The 21649-nt window shown below is 43.0% G+C and overlaps 1 protein-coding gene across 8 annotated transcripts in view; it reads left to right on the top strand.

Annotated features, from left to right (window-relative positions):
• NEO1 (neogenin 1) overlaps positions 1 to 21649 on the top strand; it is a 224933-nt gene that overhangs the window by 193593 nt on the left and 9691 nt on the right. For 5 of the 8 annotated variants that reach the window (XM_074296256.1, XM_074296255.1, XM_074296252.1 and 2 more), the window contains exons 19-25: positions 2155 to 2262; positions 5734 to 5928; positions 6751 to 6783; positions 9490 to 9558; positions 15958 to 16105; positions 19582 to 19820; positions 20391 to 20483. In XM_074296256.1, coding sequence (XP_074152357.1) covers positions 2155 to 2262; positions 5734 to 5928; positions 6751 to 6783; positions 9490 to 9558; positions 15958 to 16105; positions 19582 to 19820; positions 20391 to 20483 — 885 coding nt within the window. The remainder of the gene's footprint in view (positions 1 to 2154; positions 2263 to 5733; positions 5929 to 6750; positions 6784 to 9489; positions 9559 to 15957; positions 16106 to 19581; positions 19821 to 20390; positions 20484 to 21649) is intronic. The other 3 variants (XM_074296254.1, XM_074296250.1, XM_074296253.1) reach the window with 1 other exon arrangement.

Below are 21649 nucleotides of genomic sequence, written 5' to 3'. Positions count from 1 at the left end.
CATCATAAGTACTTTTTAAAGAATCAAACAATTTTATCAGTGACTCTATATAAGAGCAAAGATCATCATCTTTTCCCTGCTTTCTCCTTACCTTAGACAAACGATTAAATAATTTGCACTTGACCAAGAAGGAGCTGGTGCTGTACTTGCTATAGAAATAGACTCATTGACTTACTATATTTCTCTTTCTGTAAGATTTTTCCATCCATGTGGAGGGGAAAGCATATTCTGGGGCATCGTGACTTATTATTTACCTTTGCCCTGATGCTGGTTGAAGAATCCTTTGGCTTCCTATTAGTTTTTGCTTAAAGATGTCCTCAGGGATTTTTTTTAATGGACAAGACAAATAGTAACTATAAAGATATTGAGGAACAGGACATTTTTCATCTGTACTTCCATTATTCCATTCTTCCTTTGGTCATTTGTTAGCTGGTTGTCCCTCAAACCCTTCTGTGTTAAGTTCTTGGTCCTGTGCTCTATCCTGGGAAAATTCAATATTCTATATGAGGTCATTTTCTTTCTTTCCCAACTGGGATATGATTGGCAAGTTTGTTTTTTAAAAAATCATAAAATATTGCATTTTTGATTCTCATAAATTCTTTGAGACCTCTTTGGGGGAAGAGGCAAGTATGATTAAAAGAAATTCATAAATTTGTTGAAGTTTACATTTCTTTTCCTAAAACTGAAGAAAGTCTGTTACTTTGATTTCAAAGAAGTGTATTTACATTTCATAGCCTTATTTCACACAAAGCAAATGCTCTTACAAAAGAATAATTTGTATTTGGAAAGAGAAGGGTAAAACATAATTCATTAATTTTCTAATTGCTCTTCCCTTTGTACACATACAAACTGCACAGCCATTTAAATTTTATGGTTTCTCCACAGAGTTTTTCTTTTGCTAAAAGCAAAAAGGGGAGAAAAGAGCTTCCATTTCAAAATGCTGTATTCATGAAATCTTTTTTTGCTGAGGCTGGGGTTAAGTGACTTACCCACGGTCACACAGCCAGGAAGTGTGAGGTGCCTGAGGTCAGATTTGAACTCGGGTCCTCCTGACCCCAGGGCTGGGGCTCTACCCACTGCGCCACCTAGCTGCCCCCTTCATTAAGTCTTAATGCTTGTTGTGGTACCTGCATTAAGTTAAAGAGAATTTTTTTTAACCTGTAAAACATTCTGACAAAGTCGTTAGAATTTAAAGGATAAGGTTTTTGAATTAAATTATTTTACTGCTGGTAACATAGCCATGTCTATCTCCTTAGGGAGAGACGTATATAATCTGGGTTTTCAGTCTTGCCTCTAAAGTATAGCCGCTTGGCCCTAGGCAAGTCTCAGGCTCTTTGGGCCTCAGTTTCCTCATATTAAAACAGAGATAATATTGCACCACTTCCCTGGTAGAGTTCTTCAGAAGAATGAACAATATCAATGTTTGTAAGGCAATTTGCAAACCTCAGATTTCCAGGCCCATCTGACAGTTGTTTTAGAAGAGTAAAGCTCTCTTAGAGTGTATGTCTGAAGTTTTCATAATCATGAGATTTAGAGATGAAAGGGACTGTGAAGATAATTAATCCAACCTCCTTTAAAAAAAAAAAAAAAAAGTTTGATGAAACAAGCCTAGAAAAGAATCTCATCACTTTGCCCTGGGATCCAGAGGTAGTAAATGATAGCTGAAATTTGAGCCTAGGTCCCCCCTCCATAGCCAGTCCTCTTGGTCCCCATTATGATTAAAAGGCTTTCCCACAACAGTCCTACAGAGTAGAAGTGCAACTCCTTCTTGTTCCCATTTTATAGCTGAAAAATCTGAGGTTCAAATGATGTTGAGACTTCCCCATAGTCACATAACCAGCTAGATGTAGGGGTTTCTCGGTTGTATCCAACTCTACCTGATTCCATCTGGAGTTTTCTTGGCTAAGAAGGAGCGGTTCGCCATTTCCTTCTCCACCTCATTTGGCAGATGAGGAAACTGAGGCAAAAAGAGTGAATTGGCTTGACCAGAGTCTTACAGCTAGTGACCCAGCTGGCATGTGGAAGAACCAGGACTCAGTTGGATTCCAGGTCTCTGTTCTTTCCAGTAGGTCAGCCAGCTTGACATACTAATGTTTTTAAAGGAAATCATTAAAAGATATTTATGGTGATCGAGTGAATGCATTTACTTTCTAGTTCCTACTTCTCCACCCAAAGACGTGACAGTAGTGAGTAAAGAAGGAAAACCTAGGACCATAATCGTGAACTGGCAGCCTCCTTCTGAAGCTAACGGCAAAGTTACAGGTACAGTGCTTTTCTGGGCCTCCAAGGTCAGGGTGAGAGCTCAGCCTTGGGGATCTTGAGTCAGTACTAACAAGGGAAGTTTCATCTCTGGGATTCTAACAGTTGATCATCTTTACACTATTGCTGTTTCTATTGATGTTCTGGTCCTTCTCACTTTGGGAAGTCTCTTTTTTGCTTTGCTGCTTAGACTTTTTTTGCTTAAAATTTGCTCTATATTCCATGGGAAAAATAGGCTCTAGTGAGATCTGAATTGATGAAAATGTGAAAGAAAAGAATAGTCTTAAAACTCTTCAAAGAGATTCCACCTGTTATACTTGGTTTGGTAGAGCTACTCTCTGGTCACAAACTTGAAGTGACCTAGAATGTAATACGGTTTATTATGTGAGAATATAATGACATAAAATAAAGTGATCCCATTTCTGTTATGTCAGGTTGAATTGTTATCATGAAAGCAAAGAAAAATTATTACTTCAGCACATAGTGTTTGCAGGAGATTCCTTTGGGTGTATATTCCCCTTTTCTTTCCTTTAGGTATTAAATGCCTGCCACCTGAGAGAATCCTGCCTTCTCAACCTCTCATTCATAGAGGGCTAACTGTTCTCACTAACTTGTTTTTTTCCAAAGGCCAAGATTCCTAGGACCAAGCATCCTAGGCCGGGGGGCATTGGTGATGAAGAATACTAGAACTGTTTTCTCAAAACTACTATAGACTGAAAAGGAGAAAAGACTTTGGGGGTGGGGAGAGAACAAAGCAGGTTTAAGAATGTGATCACCTAAGACTTTGGAGGAGGAGGCATAGTGGGTGGCAGATCGCATAGGGAGGAGGGGAGCGCCCCATCCTCCTTGGCCCCGCCTTCCCCAGAGCCCCCAGAGACACGTGCTGCCTGACGCCCCCTCAGCTTGTCCCTCAGGGATTGTAGCAGGCTCCCACCGGGCGGACCCTGACCCCAGCCCTCCCCGCCACAAAGCCGGCTGGCCTTCCTCCAAAACCTCCTCCTTGTTCACCTTCTTCTCTTTCTCACACTCTCCGATCCTGGCCACTCTCTCTGGCCTGGTTGCCTTTCACCCATGCCCCCAGCTCCCCCATACTCTTGTTCCTCCCCAGAGACAGCCAGCGCTCAGGTGTTTCTTGGGTGGGTGAGCGTGCCTGAGCCTGTTCGGCGCCAGCTCGCCCCGGTGCCCAGAGGTGTCACCCGGACCCTGGCTACTCTGCCGCCGTCGCCTCGGCCCCGACACTCCTCTCCTCTGGAGCCCCTCAGTCCCTCCAGCCCACAGCCAGGGACCCCCGCCCCTCTGCTGCTCCTGCTCCTGTTTATGTGCTCCTGAGTGAGCTGGAGAGCGCCACGGGACCGGGCTCACTGCCTGGTTTTGCTCTGATCTTCCTGTACCTCCATCATCCTCCCCAGCCTGCTCCCCACGCAGCTTTCCCAGCCTCGTCCTCAGGCTGCCCTGACCCCCCGCCCTTTGCCCTTTCACACAGACTTGCCATGGCCCCCCTTTTTTCTGTTGCATCACTCTGATGCCTCCTTTACTCCTCCCTTACATGAACTCCCCAAGGCAAGTCCCCCCATCCTGCCCCCTCCGAGTCTGACTCGGGTTCTCTTTTTTCATTTGCAAAATGAGCATGTTGGACTAAGTATCTGCTCCAAATTCTATTTCATTAGCCAGAACCCTTAAAAAAAAAACCCTTATAAAAATGCTTCCTTCCTCTATCCAGTAAGGGAACAAAATTTGCCTAGCATTTATCTTGATGATAAACAGATGAATGAAAAAGCATGTACTAAGCCTGAGTCAGTATCAGGCTCTAACCTACATTCTGGGTAACCCCGCCCCCCAAAAGTGGGATTATTGCTAGAGTTCTAAGATGGGGAGGCCATGGATATGTGGGACTGAGCCAGGGAATAGAGTACCTGAGATGTCATTAGGATATGAGTTGATTGATTGGGCACACGATTGACACTTCCTTTCCAAGTATAATGGCAGCATGGTAGTGTTGATTTAATTCCTCTGGAGTAGTTGGATAGAAGTCCAGGATGTCAGGATGGGCAGCTGGAGGGAATACAGAAGGTGTCAGGTCTGCTGGGGGGGGTCTGGAGCCAGTTAGATACAGTGAGTTAGTTGAGCCCTAAGAATATCCACAGATTGGTGGATTCACTCCCCCTGGGACTGAGAGAAATTTAATGAAATGTTTTATTAAGTATTTGCTTCATTCCAGTTCTTGGTCCCATATCACAACATTGATCCATGTGGACCAATTTCTGAATCCCCTTCAGTGTTCTTAATGTAAAGACATAATGGAACCCTCATTCCTCAGAAAAGTCCCTTTTAAAAACTAGGCTTCTAGGATTCAGATCCGATTTTTAATTCACTCTTTTCCCTAAAATTACTTCTCTGATTCGCAATCCTCATTAAAACTACATATCTTTAACTAGGCCTTTGGCCAAGAGGCGCTGGCATTCTGATTTCTGAGACAAGACGCCATGTGGTGAGGATTCTCTCCTCCCTCCTCGCTGGCTTGTGGAATAGGTAGCATACCCCATGCATTCCTTTCAAAAGGTGGTTGTTGAGAAGGGAACTTGGGGCCGGTAATTAGTCTTTTCAGGCTCGGGACCAGCATCTGGGCTTCTGTAGGCTGAGTGTTGGCTTTCTCTGGCTTTCTATTACTGATAGCTAAAGTGGGACTCAGTGTTATTTTTGTATAGGTTTTTCATTTGCGTCTCCTGGTCTGGATCCAGGTGGCTGTAGAGTGGCAGATTCTTTTGTTTCCATTGTGCTTCATCAAATGCACATTGTTGCTCTTGAACTCAGTGAAGCAGAAGGAAATCCCTGATAGAGCAGGTACTAAAAAGACTGGCTTTCTGTGTAGAGATGGAACACATGTGCCGGGTGCCCTCTGGTGGAGTTAGTAAATAGACGAGGATGTTTAACCAAATAGCTCTGGGGGAAGAAAGATGCCTTGAGGTACTGATGAGATTTTGTTGAGATTTTCTCCCTGAATGGTTGGCATTTTGCCATTCTTTTTGGTGTTGTAGGCCATTGCCAGATTTTAGTTTGAATTTTCCATAAATGTTAGTTTTAAGGAAAATTGCATTGTTTCCTTTTTAAATAACAGTCTCCCTTTGGTATTTTAAAGTAGAACTGGGTTTGATCTTGCTCTCCTTTCTCTCTTTCCCTTGCCCCATCTGCCACCACCTCTTGTCCTCAGTTTATTGCCTAAAGACATCAAAGGGAGGGGTCAGCAAACTGAATGATGGTGAAAACCTCTGCTCTTTTCCTGTCCCTAACCTACCTTCCAAAAGATGTAAAATAGGAAAATGCTCAATGGTTTTTAACTTAAAGAATGATTATAATGATTATATCTGCTTTGCTACCTTTATAAAATATAGGTTTCTTAACCAGATGTCCTGTAGTCTGTCTCTCTACTCATTAACATCACCTCAGAGTTACTCTCTCCCTACATCTTTTGGACAGGATATATCATTTACTACAGTACAGATGTGAATGCAGAGATTCACGACTGGGTTATTGAACCGGTGGTGGGGAACAGACTGACTCACCAGATCCAGGAGTTAACGCTTGACACGCCGTACTACTTCAAAATCCAAGCCCGCAACTCCAAGGGCATGGGGCCAATGTCCGAGGCTGTCCAGTTTCGAACACCTAAAGGTAAAACGTCCCATCTCATCCCTAACTCCTTCTCACAGACATGACAAGTCTCACCTCCTTAGTAGGGGAAAAGTAAAGGGTTCACATGTTGCTTTTGTACCATTGGAGAAGATGGAGAGCAAACAAGATGGATGGTGGAATCGGTTCATCTTTTATTCCTCCCTCCTACCTGCCCTTCCAGCCTTATTTCTCACTATTTTCCCTGCAATCTGGTTTCAACCAAACTAGATAAATAGTCATTTCCCTGGCCCCCTCTTGCCCTCTCGCCTCCATGCATCTGTCTAGACCTTCCTACCTTGATTTCTCGCCATTTTGCCTTCCTGCCAGACTCATGTTTGATGTCCTATCCTGCAAAAGTTTTCCCTGATTCCCCTCCCTTAGAAGGGATCCTTCCCTCTTCAAGTGCTCATCTGCCTCCACATATTCTCTGCTTACAGTGTTCTAGCTTGCATTTTATTTGTGCAAATGACAGACTTTTCTCTCTCAGGAATAAATGTGAGTCTCCTTTTCCCCATCCCACCTAGATAGTCAAGGCCATGGGTTCCTGGGTCCCAGGCCCCGAGGCCCCCCTTCTGCACTGGCCTGGCTCCAGGAGGCACCCACTGCGGCTGAGACCATAAACCACTGAGACTCTGCTGGCGGCATGGGGGGTGGACAGAAAGCCCGGGAGGGTGGGGGGAGGCCCAGCCATGCAGGAGGCCTGAGGTCTGGCTGATGGCAGGAGCAGGGGCAGCTGCACTCCTTTGTCGCGTGCTCCCCTCTGTCCCACCCGCGCACTGGTGACTTTGCTCTTGTTTTTCTTCCCTGTGCTTGACCTGGCAGCGGATTCTTCTGACAAAATGCCTAATGACCAAGGTAAAAAACTTAATCAAAACAAACTTAATGACTAAAAGGGAATTTTGTGAATCTACTAAAATATAATTTGAAAAGCCAACAGTAAAATTAAAAACAAACAAACAAGAAATATGGTCATCAGCTCAAGCTATCTTTTATATTCTAGAAAATATTCTTATAGGTGAAGATGATATAGAATAATTTTTAAACATATCAAAGAGCCACATGGACATATTTCATGCACTAACTGGGAAAGAACAAGCCACAGAACAAGAGAGGGATGCTTTTTTGTCCCGTGGCTTGTTCTTTCCCAATCAGCTTGTTTTGTCAAGCAACCATACACCCGTTTATCCAAAGGAAGATGAGTCTGTGCCTGGAAATCCCATTTGTGGACCAAGGGTGGGGAAGGAGCTCCGACAGCTCATTTGAGAGGGCTCCTGGAAAACCTGACTTGGAGCCAGACTGCCACAATGAGTTGGCAGTCAGAGCTGGTGAGGCTCTCCTTTGCATAAGGATCTGAGGCTGAGGATGGTCCCGTCATTGGGGTCGGGACTGTGACTGCCCCTGAGAAGCAGAGGCCACGAGAGTGTTCTCTGGCCTGCAGAGAGTGCCCTTGGACAATGTTCTGTGAACACGAACATGAGATTCATCCAGCTTTAGGGAAATCGTGTAATTCTCTGGGCCTTGATTTACCTATTTGTAAAAGGAGGGGGATGGGATTAGTTGCCTCTGAGGTTCCCTTCAGCTCTGTGTGTATGATTCTGTGAACTCATAATCTCCCAGAACTTAAAACTTTTAAATTTATTTTGAACTTATAATTTTCTACTGCTCCATTAGGATATGTTCAGTTCAGAGCCATATTTTTTAGCCTTTTCATTTAAAAACATCTGATAACTTTGAAAACAAGGTCAAGAATGCTTTAAAAGGAAACAAAGAGATAATTTAGTCTCACATTTCAGTAGTCTTGGAATAATTAGCACTGCCTCTTCAGTGCAAGTACTTAAATGGTGCCTGCATTTAAATCAGTCCTTTTCTTACTGATGAGTTTTGGTTTTGTGTGGTTTTTTTTAAGGTAGTAATTCCTTATTCTGAGAATATAAAAAAGAATGAATTTTGGCAGTTTAGCCTCTAAGACACTTAAAAGATAATAAGAAATAAAAGAACATGTTAAGAAACATGTTAGAAGTGAGAAAACTCAGCATTTAGGGTCTTCATGAAATGCATTTACATTTCAGACTATTAAATTCTTTCCAGGGATCTAAATGTCTTTATTAGTGTTTGTAACAGAACCACAGACCTAAAGATGCTGTGATGGATTGAGAGAGAGTAAAATCAAGGAGGGAGTTTTCCAATTCTAGATCCCCCATTCCTCAAAAAAACTAATAATTCATCTTTCTCTACATTTGAGCTACAAAACTCAATCTAATGGAAAACACTGAGACACTTAGATTTATTCTAAGTGATTCAAAGATAGCTTTTTCTGTGACTCTCAAGGCGAGATTTCTTTAAGAAATGTTTCCCCGTTACTACTACTGCCTTTCAAAAGGAGTTCTAACTTTTTATATTTGGGGTCGTTTAGTTTTCTGCAAACTTGTTCTTGTTCTTTCTTCTGTAGCTTGCTACTTTCTGTCTACACGACATTGTGGGTGCAAAGGGGGAAGTGGTGGCAGATGTTATTTTTCCTTCTAGGTTTATTATGCATGGAGAGCAGTTATCAGAGATGACTTTAACAAGTCTCCTCCAAAGTGTATTAACACTACTGTTGACTGATTTCTAAGACATTAATTGAGTAAAGTGAAGATGCTGGATGGTATAAGTGCTGAGTAACAACTTTTATAGTAAAACGGTGTAAAAATCAGGATTGGTCCATGAATGAATTTCTAATGATTTCCTTTGCTTGTTAAAGTTTTACCTGATTTTAGAGTATTTTAGATGAGTTTAAAGACATGCGAATAAAATGAAATTGGGGAGGTGTAGGGAAGGACCTTGTCTTTTTTTGACAGGCCCCTGCAGACTACTCTTCCAAGAAAAGAAGGTCACAGACCTGAGTTAGTGGCAGCACTAAGAGACGTCTCTTCCTTGTCCAGATTTAAACATTTGATACTTGACTAACTCATTAGGACAGGAGGACTGACAGTGACACCAGCCTTATACCCATTACTTATATTCCTTATTCTACCTAAAGTACATTTGATTTTGAATTTGAAGACTGGGTAAGAACAATCTAGCCCACGCTCAAGGGAGCTCACGCTTCATTCACATTAGAGTCCTTTAAACAGCTTTGAAGGTAGGCACCTCGCTCCGTTCTCTCAATTTAGAATTTCATTTCATTCAGTTCCTTTTGGAATTTCAGTTCCTTCAATTCAATTCAACCAAGTGATGACCTTGCTTCTTTTTGATACTAAATGGCTTCTGTCCTCATAGAGACTCTCATTCCCTATTTGCATAATCTCTATGGAATGTTTGACAATCATGTAAAATTTTTCCCAAACTGTACCAAAAGTTCCTTCCAGATGCCAGGGAAGTAGAGCTACATGTGAGAATCTTTCCCCACCTACACAATTCCCGTTGCATAGAAATGTAATGCTTGCTGTCTCTGTGCTGCTCTGTATTCCCTGTTTCCTCAAGTGAAAAAATACACGTGGAAGCCCCTTAACATCAAGTTGGGGAGTGGGAGTGGGATGAATTCAGACTGAGTGAGTGATTGCTGATTGGTTTCTTCTTCAGCTTCAGGGTCTTCAGGAAAAGGAAGCAGGCCTCTGGACACAGGATCTGATTACAAGCCTCCAATGAGCGGTAAGACCTTCCCCGCCCCCACTGTAGCTCGGCAGGTGAGAGAAGCATTTGTGTGTCCCCAGACTGCCTCCTCGAGGGCCTGTGGTGTATAAGCTTCATACATTTAAGTGTTCCGTACTTGGGTGTTCCAAAGCAACTTGGTAACTTACTCTAGCCAAGGCAATAATAAAGAGAAAGCCAGGGTTCCCAAGAACTAGCTCTGTGACCCGCCTAGGGGCTCAAAGCCCAGGGCCGGGGTGCTTGGTCCAGTGTTCTTTAGCCAGCTGCCTTTCAGGAGTTTCCTCTTTGTCCAATACATGTTCTCTCCCTTCGTCATCCCAGTGCCCTCAGAAGGTAAGCAAATCTTGGTCCCATTTTGTGCATGAGGAAACAGAGGCTTAGAGAAGTTCCATGACTGTCGAGCTCACATGGAAGGGATGGGGCCGGGATTCAGACCAGAGCGCTAGCTCACTAGAAATGCCCCTCCCATCAGTTGTACAAATGTAAGACTCCTTTCTTATGGATTGGTGGTGTCTCAGTACTATCTTTCTCGTAATATAATACTACAACATTAAACACTACAAGAGAATAGCTTCTGTTTCCTTTGTCTCTTCTTTTAGAGTAGGAGTTCTTAATCCAACTCCCAAGGACTGCCCTTCCTCCAAGGGGTTCCTGGATAAGGGCTCTGTGTGCTGAGGTGGAAAAAAATAGATCTTTATTTTCACTCACCTCTCCTATCATAATTTTTAAAACGAATATTATTTTGAAAAGGGAATCCATAGATTTCATCAGACTCCAAAAGAGTTTGTGACCCAAAAAAAACCTCGCCTGTTTTAGAGCACAACCTAGTGGTCTGAGTCTAATCTAGTAGCTGCAATATGCAGGCTAGTTGTTGCTGGTCAGCTGGTGCATCCATTGGCAAAGAAAGATGGTGGCTGACAACTAAATAGTGCCACTTTTCAAAAGAAATCCCTTGGCCAGTTAAAGCATTAAAAATAAGATACATTTCAAGGTATTCAATCAAAACTACTTGATTCAATTTTTATATCCTCCAGGACACTCACACTTTGGTTAGTCTGAGACAACATGAACCAATCCTCAAATAAAGCATTCCTCTTGGATGGGATACAAGGAGGTACATTCAGGATGCATCTCTGATAACATCATGCATATATTTTACCTATTCTAGTAACTGAGCCCCGAAAGCATGCCCAGGGTCCTGACCTGTCAGTTACAATTGATGCGTGATCTCCCTGGTTCCATGGAGGATCACTCGCTGCTCCCATGACCTTATTTCAGTTAAGAAGAGGCCGCCACAGCGCTTAATCAGCGTGTTTTTCATCAGTCTCCTATGTACCTTCTTGTGATTTTTCAGTCATTCAGACATGTGACTACACCATTCGTCCACGGGGTTTTCTTGGCAGAAAAACTGGAGCAGTTTGCTCTCCAGTGGATTAAAGTAAACAGTTTTAAGTAACAAGCCCACGGTAGCACAGCTAGTCGCAGTCTGAGCTAGGCCATCCCCGAGTGCAAGCCATGCTCTGTCCGCTGAGCTTCGTAGCTGCCCACCGTGTGCCCTCGGCACTGGGACTAAAGACGAGAGTTAAGCCATCCATCCTCTCTGGCTAGTGGAGGAGTTTGTGTTCAATCCCAGAAGTAATAGGGAGCCACTAGAGGGGATCAGGAACAGGAGCAGGACGAGGTTTGGCTCGTCCTTTAGGGAGCTCATTTGCCAAGTGAGCATAGAGTGGATTGGAAAATGACAGACTGAAGGCAGAGAAACCGAGGAGGGGGACTGTGTCAGCAGGTGATGGGGGCCCAAACCGGGCTGCTGGCAGCCAGGTGAGAAGGGGGGTGGGGCATAGAGGAAGGGGAGGAGACTTAGCAGCTGATCTGGATGGACAAGTTAAGGTAAAATAAAGAACTGAAAATGACACAGAAGTTACAGACATGAAGGCCTGGAAAAATGGTGGCATCTTCGGCAGAAATAGGGAAGGTCAGAGGATGCATAGATTTGGGGCGAGAGGTCATGAACTCTGTTTGGATGCGTTGCTTTGCCTATGGGACATTGAATTCAGATTGTCCAGTAGTGGTGATGTGGAGCTGAAGCTCCTGAAGGAGACTGGGGATGCAGAGGCAGGTGTTGCACTTTTAGTGGAGTATGACCTTAACTGTAGTATCTTACAGGATATCTGTACCAAGGTAACATAATCCAGTGCAGCGGTCCTCAAACTTTTAAAACAGGGGCCAGTTCCCTGTCCCTCAGACAAAAGCTCACCCTCTGTCTCCGCCCCTCAGCCCATTGGCCATAACTGGCGGGCCCGTAAACGTCCTCGGCGACCGCATCTGGTCCATGGGCTGTAGTTTGAGAACCGCTGATCCCATGCATCTGAGGCCACCAAGAAAGTGAACATAGAAAATAGAAAAAATGATGCATGCTGGAAATAGGCTTGGGGTACACTTGGAGTAAGGCATGGTGATCTATCAAAGAAGGCAGCAGGAATAAGCAGACAGGTGAACAGCCCCCGAGGCTCAGAGAGGAAGGAATCTCCTGGGAGACAAGGGTCGGCAGCGTCCAGTGGCACAGAGGCCGGGAGGGTGGAGGATTGGAGCCGAGACTGTGGATCTTCTTTCCTCCCTCCTGCCCATAACGTCAGGTCCTACTCAGTGGTCTTAATACTTTGGAGAAATAAAAGCATCTTCTGTTTAAAAAAATAAAAATAAAAATAAAAAGGTTTTAGAGCTCCCTGCTACAAAATGAACACAGATCACTTGCCTATGCCATAGTTCCAGTCAACATCTGTACTATGTGCCATGTGAAGGGCACATATGGGGGAAAGCCCTGACCAGCTGTGAGACTCTGGGCAAGGCACTTCACCTGGTCTGCTTCAGTTTCCTCAACTGTGAAATGGGCACATAACACCACCTACCTCCCAGAGTTGTCATGAGGATCAATTGAGGCACTATTTGTTTAAAAAAAAAAGTGCTTAGCATAGTGCCTGGCACATGGTAGCTGCTCACCCCTCTCCTCTGAAGTAAGAAGCTCTGACGGGACAGAAATGGTGAAGGAAGATTGATGCTCAAGATGAATAAGGAGACAGTCTGAAAACATCCAGACATCCCTGACTGGTTTATTAAAGTCTCCTGAACCGGATGAACTACAACGCCCGACCCTAGAAGGACTGGGAGAGGTATTGCTGAGGCACAACTAGTGATTTTTGGAAAGGTCATGGAAAACGGGAGAGATTCCACAGGACTGAGGGCAAATATCCAGCTTTTCAAAAAATAGCCATCATCATCATCATCATCATCATCATCTCAGTTGGCATTAGATACGCGTTTAAGTACAGGCTTTCTGACTCTACGTCCAGCTCTGTCAGCTGTGCCACCAGCTGCTACAAACTGGAGGCCAGTGAGCTTGCCTTTGCTTCCAGAGAAAGTCCAGAATGGGTCATTAGCAGTTATCAAGCCCTTGCTCAGAAGTACCAGACCGGAACCACCTGTTCCCTTTCAGCCTGGGGCTCTACCTCCACACTACAGGCCCCTTGTGTTTTCTTTCCCTGTTGGAATGTAAGCACCTGGAGGCGTCGCAAGCACCTTGTTTTCTTGTTCTCAGATTCCCAGCTACTTGGTTCCGCACAAATTTAGGGCTAAGCCCACGGTAAGTGCTTTGTCAATTCTCTGTTCTCTCTCTCTACAAATGCAGACCATATAGAACTAACTAACGCCCTTTTCTTTTTTTAACAAGATAACTATACCAGTAGATGGAGGCAATGACCATTTCCTTCCAGTTCCAGATTCTGGGGTCTTACAAAGATCAGTGTGCTTAGTCCCAGGGACAGTGCGCCTCCTGGCCCCATGATCTCTTTGTTCTCAGTCGCTGACCTGGCCGATTCTGCTGTCTGACCATCGTGCCTTGCTCTCCTGTCCTGCTTCTTCATCCATGTCATGCCCTTTAACCATGTGATTTCCCTCTCCCCAACCCCTCTGGCTGTGTCCTGGCTGCTCATTCCCGGCCTCTCGAGATCTCACCAGCTTCCATGTCTGTGTAGCTGATTGCCAGACACTGCCCTGGACTCGTGTGAACTGGAGTCCTACACCAGCACCGGGCATCCTGTGGGCCCTTAGGCCCCACATGTCCAATTCATCTCCCCTCGAGAAAGTCACTCTTCTTGTCAAGGTGCTGCCGGCCTCCTGGTCCCTCAGGCTCGGCCCACCACAGCCAGGCTTCTCCCTTGGGTCCCCACCTGTCATACGGTGGCAGCCCTGGTTCGGGCCCTCATGACCTCTCACACTGAGACAGTCTCACTGTGGCCTTCCAGCTGGCCGCCTGCGTCTAGCACTTCCTCCACTCTGCTTCTTCCAACCTTTCCCCTCCCGTCCCTCTTCAGTCCACTTGTGCAGACACAGCTCCCTCTTCTCCTTCTACCACAGCCTTGCTGGAGCCTTTCACTTCTCAGCTTCCTTAAAGCCCCTTAAATCTTCTGTAGGAAGCATTTCCTAGTTTGTCTTCTCCATTTGAATGTGAGCTCCTTGAGGGGAGAGGCATTTTTACCTTTCCTTTCTTTCTCAGAACTTCACATCTAAAGACTTCATAAATGCCTATTGGCTGGACTGACTGTGGACAGCAGAAGAGCTCCGTGGCTCTCCCTCAAATGTCATGAGAAGGCACCCACCTGTGTGGTGCATTCATGGAAGGAGACAAGCAAGAGGCGTGCAGAATGCACAGGCACCCAGGCTTTGGGTCACGAGCACCGAAGGAAGCATCCAAACTGTGAAAGGCCACTGACCCACCTCAACATTAGAGAATTGTTTCATTAGCATAACAGCTACTTATTCAGAGCCATGTTCTAACCATGGTTTTATCCCACCAAGTCTCAGCAGTACCTACAAAGTCAAATGTTTCTTTCAGCCTTCAGATCTGTAGTTTATTTTGATTATTGCATATATTTGAGGTGTTTCTTTGTAGACGTTTTATACAACCTTCTGAATATGCAGCAGGTACATAAAATACTATGTGAGATCCTACAAGTAAAACAATGATTTTCTGTGATCAAGATCAAGGAAAATGTCCTAGAGGAAGTTTCAGAGTTTCCTTGAAGTAATGGATTCCATTCAACAGAAATTGGGAGATGACATTTTAGTTCTAGTAAATGGCAGGAATAAAAGCCTGGGTATGTACAGGACAGTAAGGAATCTAATTTGGTGAAAATGTAGCCCTCGTGAAGATATGCAGTGTGACATTATCCTGGAAGTACGAGTTTGTGAGTGCCTCAAATGACCAAGCAGCTTAAATTATTTGAGCAGCCAGGAAGACCTGGGAATGATGCAAAGGGAGTTAAGGATGTCTTTGGAGGAGGCCAGAAATTGATGTGAGAGTGAAGGATAATCAGCAGATGGTCTGTTTTATTGAAGTCTTTAAATGAGATAGACATTCGTAGAACACTTAGCACAGTGGGTAGGTAGCACAGAGTAGGTACTTAATAACAGCTTGTTTCCTTCCTTCCTTCCTTCAAGACATCCAGAGAACCACAGGAGGAGTGGCAGTGTGTGGGATGGGTCCATTGTGATTATGGTAGGAGATGATCTGAGAATGTGCGAGCACAGAGTTGTGGTCAGCGTTGTTTTTGGACCAGACCCAGGATTTATGGTAGAGGATACTGTCAGTGAGGAAACTCTCCTCCTGATGAAGCTCCATAATTATTCTTCAATTTAATGTCTTAACTGCCCAAGACACGGAGCCAGGTGTGTTTGAAATAGAACTTGGCACGTGTCTTCCTGACTTCGGAGCCCGCTCGCTATCTGCGATCCTACACGCCTTTGCACGGCAGAAGAAAATGCCCACCTTTTGTTCATCTGAAAATTGGGATCAGGGGGAGGGAAAGGTTTTTTTTTAAGGAAATTGTGATTAAAGACAGCCTCATGTGGCAGAGAGAGCAGCAGACCTGAAATTAGAGGGCCTGGGTCCAAACCCCAGAGTACAGTTCCACACTGGCTAAGTGGCCACAGGTGCCTCCTCTGAGCCTGTGATTCCTCCAAGGAGGAGGGCCTTGTGAGCACATTTTGTTCCATGAAAGCTGTACCTTGGGAGTGACATTTCCACAGCTTCCCCGGAGTTATCGGGAGGACCAAGGGAGATAGCAGAACTACTTGTCTTTTTAACATAAAAGTATCCTATACAGACTATTGACGTAAATGCTTATTTTTATTGTTATTCTAAGTCAGTAAAAATGTGACCTGATTTATGGTGCGGGTTCCATAAGATCAGGCTATGTGCTTTAAAACACCAGAGGGAGGTGTTTAAATAAAAAGGCTTTATTTAAATAGGACAGGGTAGGATTTTTAATGTCCTTCACTATCCTGATTGTGTTCAGGATTCCCCCGTACATTAACCAACCTGCTTTTTTCTCCTCCCTTCAGGTAGTAACAGTCCTCACGGAAGTCCCACCTCCCCTCTAGACAGTAACATGCTCTTGGTCATCATAGTCTCCGTCGGTGTCCTCACCATCGTGGTGGTGGTGATCATCGCTGTGTTCTGCACTCGTCGCACCACCTCGCACCAGAAAAAGTAAGAACTCCCGTCCTGCCGCGGCCTCGTCGGAGCTGGGGAAGAGGGAGACGGGAGAAAGGATCGGTGTAGAAAGAAGCGTCTGGGATGGTGATGTGTGAGTGCATGTGCTCTGTCTTAAGGAAGACTCGCTCTGGTGAGATGAGCTCTGCTGACGTGCACTTTACCTGTGACTTCAATATGTGTGAACGAAGGAGCAACTAAAGTCATTCCAGTGCAGAGTTAACTAGGAAATAGAGAAAGGAAGGTTTTGTCCCTAAATAATTTGAAGAGAATTTTTTAGTTCCATTTAGCTATTTTTAGACCTCCAGTAATTCATTTCTCTGGACATATTCATAAAGTATGCCAGATGTTTAAAACAAAACATGGCTGAGTACGTAAGCACGTGACTTCTAGGAGAGGGACACCTCATATATTTCACCTAATGGAGTAAAGACCGATGCAAACTAATTTTAAAATATTTTTAAAGAACCAGTTTTATTTATTTATTTCAAGTACATGTATTAGAAGTTAGCAAACAATGTTTTCAGACAGATGTATGGAAGAACTCTAATTACAATCCAAGAAATAAAAGTTACATATAATTAGCATAACATTTATAAATTATTTGCTGAATGTTGATATGAATAATGTTTCCGTGGCCTACTGTGTGATTTTAGGACCTGAAATAAGAAGAGGAAGAGGAAGTTTAGAGAGCGAGAGAGCATTTATCAATAATTGTGATGAAACACTTGGAGTATTTCAGCCTGATGGCCTTGTCATTTGGTCTCTCTCTCAGAAAGAGATTGGTTCTACAGAGAAACTTTTTCTCGATCAACTTCAAATGGGATTGCAGTTATCTAAACGATCAACCTAGGTCTTGACTCTCCCCCCAAGACCTTGACATAGCAAAACCTAGCGCCTTCCTCAGTCATTCTGTGTGTGCTACTTAAAAGCATAAGAAGTGTTTAAAAAGTTTCTCCTGAATGATTATTAGGATGCCCCTGGCCCAGAGGATCTTTACTGTGAGACTGCAGGTGAGGTGGGAATCAGGATTTTACAGGATTTTCTTTTTTGTGTTTTTAGAAGCCTCACAAACAGTCACTGGTGTTGGCTTCATGTACTTTTTTTGAGTTATTATTATGAATCTCTCTTTTTTGCCTCTACATCTTTCTTTTTTCTTTTTTTTCTAGTCTTAGACTCATTCCCTAGGAGAGAATATGCACTCTTCTTGGTCTTCTTTAACATATATTCTGATGGCTATCTCTCATTTTCTTTATCTTGTTATTTTTCAAATTAAATTTTTTTCCCACTTTAGACTTTTTATTCAGGAGATATCTTTTACACTTGGTGGCTACATTCATCTGTCCCTATAAACTTAATGCTTTCTGCAGTTCTATTGCCAGTACTTACAATCTTGAATTACAATTTTTTTTATCTCAAACCTAAAATCAAATAGACATATCCAGCATGCTTTTTTTTTTAAAGCGGATAAACTGGATATCGTGCATACAACTTATAGATTGAAAAGTATCTCTTAAAAGACTTAAGGACTATAGATAGTGGTTAGAAGGCAGTGACAGATGTTTCTGCCTGTAATGTCACCTCTCAAAGAAGATTATTAAAAGCATTTGAAAATGCACAAAAGAGAACAGAAGGAAACACATACAGCTTTGTAAGTAACTGAGCCTGTTATTTTCCAGAGCACCCATTCCAATTTCGGATGGTGTGACAGTGAGGAAGTTTTCCCCTACATCAAACTAAATTTGCTTCTTTGCAGCATCTGTCCATTCTTCCTAAGTCTGACTTTGGAGCCAAGCAGAACAAGTCTGATCCCAAACTGGCCACGCGCTTACGAACCCCTAGAGTACAGGTGGAGGCATTTAGCCTTCTCCAGCCCTGACAGAGGCCCAGCAGGCTTCTCTACCAATTCTGTGTCCTTGGAAACCACTCACCTGGGTCTGGTGACTTGGGACCCTCCTGATTATCTCGGGTTCTAAGTTCTGGGGCACCATTTATGTTCAGCCCTTTTCAGGCCAGACATCATCATCCTTGGCAGAGAAGACAGGGAAAATCAGAGTTGAGTAGTTCTGCCTTCTGAATCGCCATCATTTCCACATGCATTAACAGTCCAATCTCCCTTTTGAGTATCATCTTTTCCTCAGCATCACTTTAAAAAAAAAAAAAAAAAAAAAAAGCCCAGTGCCTTTTGAGAGAAGCAGCCTGGATTGGATTCTAGAAGACCCAAGTTCAAATCCTGCCACAGACACTGGTTCTTGACCCTAAGGTTGTTTATGCCTCCATTTCCTTATCTGTAAAATGCCGGGGTTCGACTTGATGTCCCCTGAAGACCCTTCTAGCTCAGTTCGTGCCTTTCATGATCCCTTTCATTTGACTTGGCATTCTTCAGCAGCCTCCCTCAGCTTGTTCTGAACCTCAGGATTGCTGACACTGCCATTCACCCTTTTTAAAAAGGATTCGTGGTGGATTTGGTTTTGTAAGCCGCTGCCCTTTTCCAGCCCCTACTCCCCAAACACAAGCAGACATGCATACCCAATGAAACTTCTTTTACAATGAAAGAAAATCATTCAGATGGAGATGTTAACACGGCTGCTGCAGCTGACAGTGACAGCGTATAATGCAGCAGTCGCTGCAGGAAGAAGGTAGCCATCCTCAGCTCTCTGAGACCAGATCGGACATCATGAACCAGCTGAATCCTGCTGTCTCCTGGCATGGTTATCATCCTCCTCCTGGCTCTGCAGTTATCTGCACCATCCCTCACGGTGAATGCAGGCGTGTGGCACGTGTGTGCCACGGTCTCATCAGCCATGTCCCAGTCATGGTGGATACACCTTCCGGTTTTGTGCGCCTATAAAGAGTGCTGCTTGCAATATGTTAGTGAACTTTTATTTCACTGGGATTCATCCCCAGAAGTGGAATGAGAGGATCAGAGTATGCATTAATTTCAAATGGTTTTATATCATCATTTTATCAGTTCACAGCTCCATCAATAAGTGTTTTTATTCCCACTTCTCACAGCCATATACTGTGTTTGTATCTTTTCTCCTTTTACCTGCCTTTTCTTTTCTCTGTTGGATATAGACTTCTAAAATATAAATTAGCCAATGAATTAATATCCTCCTTTTCTTCATTATTCTAAGTGTTTCCTTGGGTGGTTTTACAAGTTCATTCTTGAGTGCTTTTAAGCCTTCTGAGAATTGTGGAATTTTAGGTCATTTCATTGTTCCTTTCCATTCTCCAAACCCGCTAAAACATGTTTCCTTCTAACATAAATTCTGATCTTGAGTTTTTTCTTCACTTTTTAATGTAAACAACATTTCTACTTAACAACCAGTTCCTATCTCTTGCCTATTATCATATGGGCAGATCTTGTATTTGCATTTATTTTTAGATAGGAAACTGATCTTTTTGTTGTTCACAGAAAAATATTATAAGGAGTTTTGATTGTGTGTTTAATTATATTTTTTTCTACATAGGAAGCGAGCTGCATGCAAATCTGTGAATGGCTCCCATAAATACAAAGGAAATTCCAAAGACGTCAAGCCTCCAGACCTTTGGATCCATCATGAGAGACTAGAGTTGAAGCCTATTGATAAGTCTCCAGACCCAAACCCAATCATGACTGATACCCCAATTCCACGAAACTCCCAGGATATCACCCCTGTGGATAATTCCATGGACAGCAATATCCATCAAAGAAGAAATTCATACAGAGGTATTAGTTGTCAGTGAAAAGTTTCCCCATCCCACCCCTTATGTGAAGACTATAGGTTTTTATTAAACGTGTCAACTTTTTGTACATTTTTTTGACAGTCTTTAAAGAATTAATTCATAAAATCTCTGCTTACACAACATTTCCATAGATGGTCTGGGGATAATTTGTTGTGAGTGATGAGCCAACAAGGAGTTAGTTTCCCTGCTCACTTTGTTTGACAAGATTGATCTCATCAAAGTTGTATTGAAAAAAAGAGATCATTTGATACTCGTGTCACGTTATCATGTCATCGCCCTCACTTCTCTTGATATTTAGCTAAAATGTGAAGTGAAAGGACCAAGTGAAAGGAAGTAGGGGACCCCTCAGTGCCACTTTTTTTTCAGAGGGCTACCCTGAGTTTCTCTCTTTCCTTGACATTTAAGAAGTATTTTGAGACTTATTCATCATGTAACTAACCATGGTGTCTTTGTTTCTTGGTTTCACCACACTAAAATTGTTCAAATCAAGCTTCTAAGTGGTTATTGCTGGACTGACTACTAAGTTGTATCTAACTTAATCTTTGGTGTTTAGGGCATGAATCAGAAGACAGTATGTCTACACTGGCTGGAAGGCGAGGAATGAGACCAAAAATGATGATGCCTTTTGACTCTCAGCCACCCCAGCGTAAGTTTAGGATATTTCTGTTCATTCATTAGTTGTGTTAATAGATTTGAAAAGTGCTATGCACTAGTGGCTAACTTAATTTTGCCCTAATATCAGTGTTCATCAGTAAATTTAATGATGAGAGTTTAAGGCATGAATGGTAACCACCTGCCAATCAGAAACCTACCAAGAGTCTAAAATTGATGTTGTCTCGCAAAGAAGCATCAATCACCTGGAATTTTTAAATTAAGGATTTAAAAACCACTGAAGTGATCGTCCTTTCTTGTGTAGTGAGGGAACCATAGCCTCAGAGGAATAGAGTGTCCACATTAAAAGCAGACCTGACCATCCCAACAAGAAGTACATGGTGGAGAAACATAAAGACTGGATCATTATACAAGAAAGCAAGGGCCATTTTGGAGTTTTTTGTTTTGTTTTGGTGGTGTGTTTTGTTTTTTTAACAGCTTTTATCCTTCCTAATATCGGTTCAATGCTGAAAAGCTTCTTAAGAATATTTTATTGTTTTAAAGAGAGTAAAGCCCTTTAACTACCTTGGCTCATTGGGAATTTTGAGAAAAATAACTTCCCCTGTGGCATGGAGTGTCCATTCCAAAGGCACAGAGAAACAATTTCAATTAAATAATCATGAATAAATCCTTCTCCCAGTAATAGAAAATCATTCCCATTATGTTCCTGGACAAACTTAGTGAAAATTTTCTCCCATCTACATGTATATGTAGCTGATGGGAGATTCTGAAGAATTGCTTAGCAAGAATAGTCTATACATTAATTAGTTATCAGTTTCTGTTCAAGAAAAACGGAAGTGGGAAAAAATAAGCTGCATTTGGCTAATAACTGGCCAGAAGATTCAAGAATTTACCCATAAGCATTGACATGCTCCTTTTTTCAGGTCATTTCTTACATTTTCAGGACTAACTTATCAATGAATCTCAGTTTCTGTTGGTTTTGATTCAGAGTCTTTATTTACATACACACACACGTGTGTAACTAGTTTTTCCTTTAAAAAATAACAAAAGAGTGATCATCCTTATTTTCAGATTTGTTCCCAATTTATGTATATTGGAAAAAGATGGTCAACTTAATTCTTTCATTTTTTTTGGAGAGAGAGGATATAACATGCATGGTAGAAACACTGATGTATAATGACTTTACCATTGAGTAGGGAG

The sequence above is a fragment of the Sminthopsis crassicaudata genome, chromosome 2 (genome assembly GCF_048593235.1).
Source record: "Sminthopsis crassicaudata isolate SCR6 chromosome 2, ASM4859323v1, whole genome shotgun sequence".
Taxonomy (NCBI): domain Eukaryota; kingdom Metazoa; phylum Chordata; class Mammalia; order Dasyuromorphia; family Dasyuridae; genus Sminthopsis; species Sminthopsis crassicaudata.
Note: the sequence above shows the minus strand (reverse complement) of the source record. Positions and strands in the feature narration are given on the sequence as shown.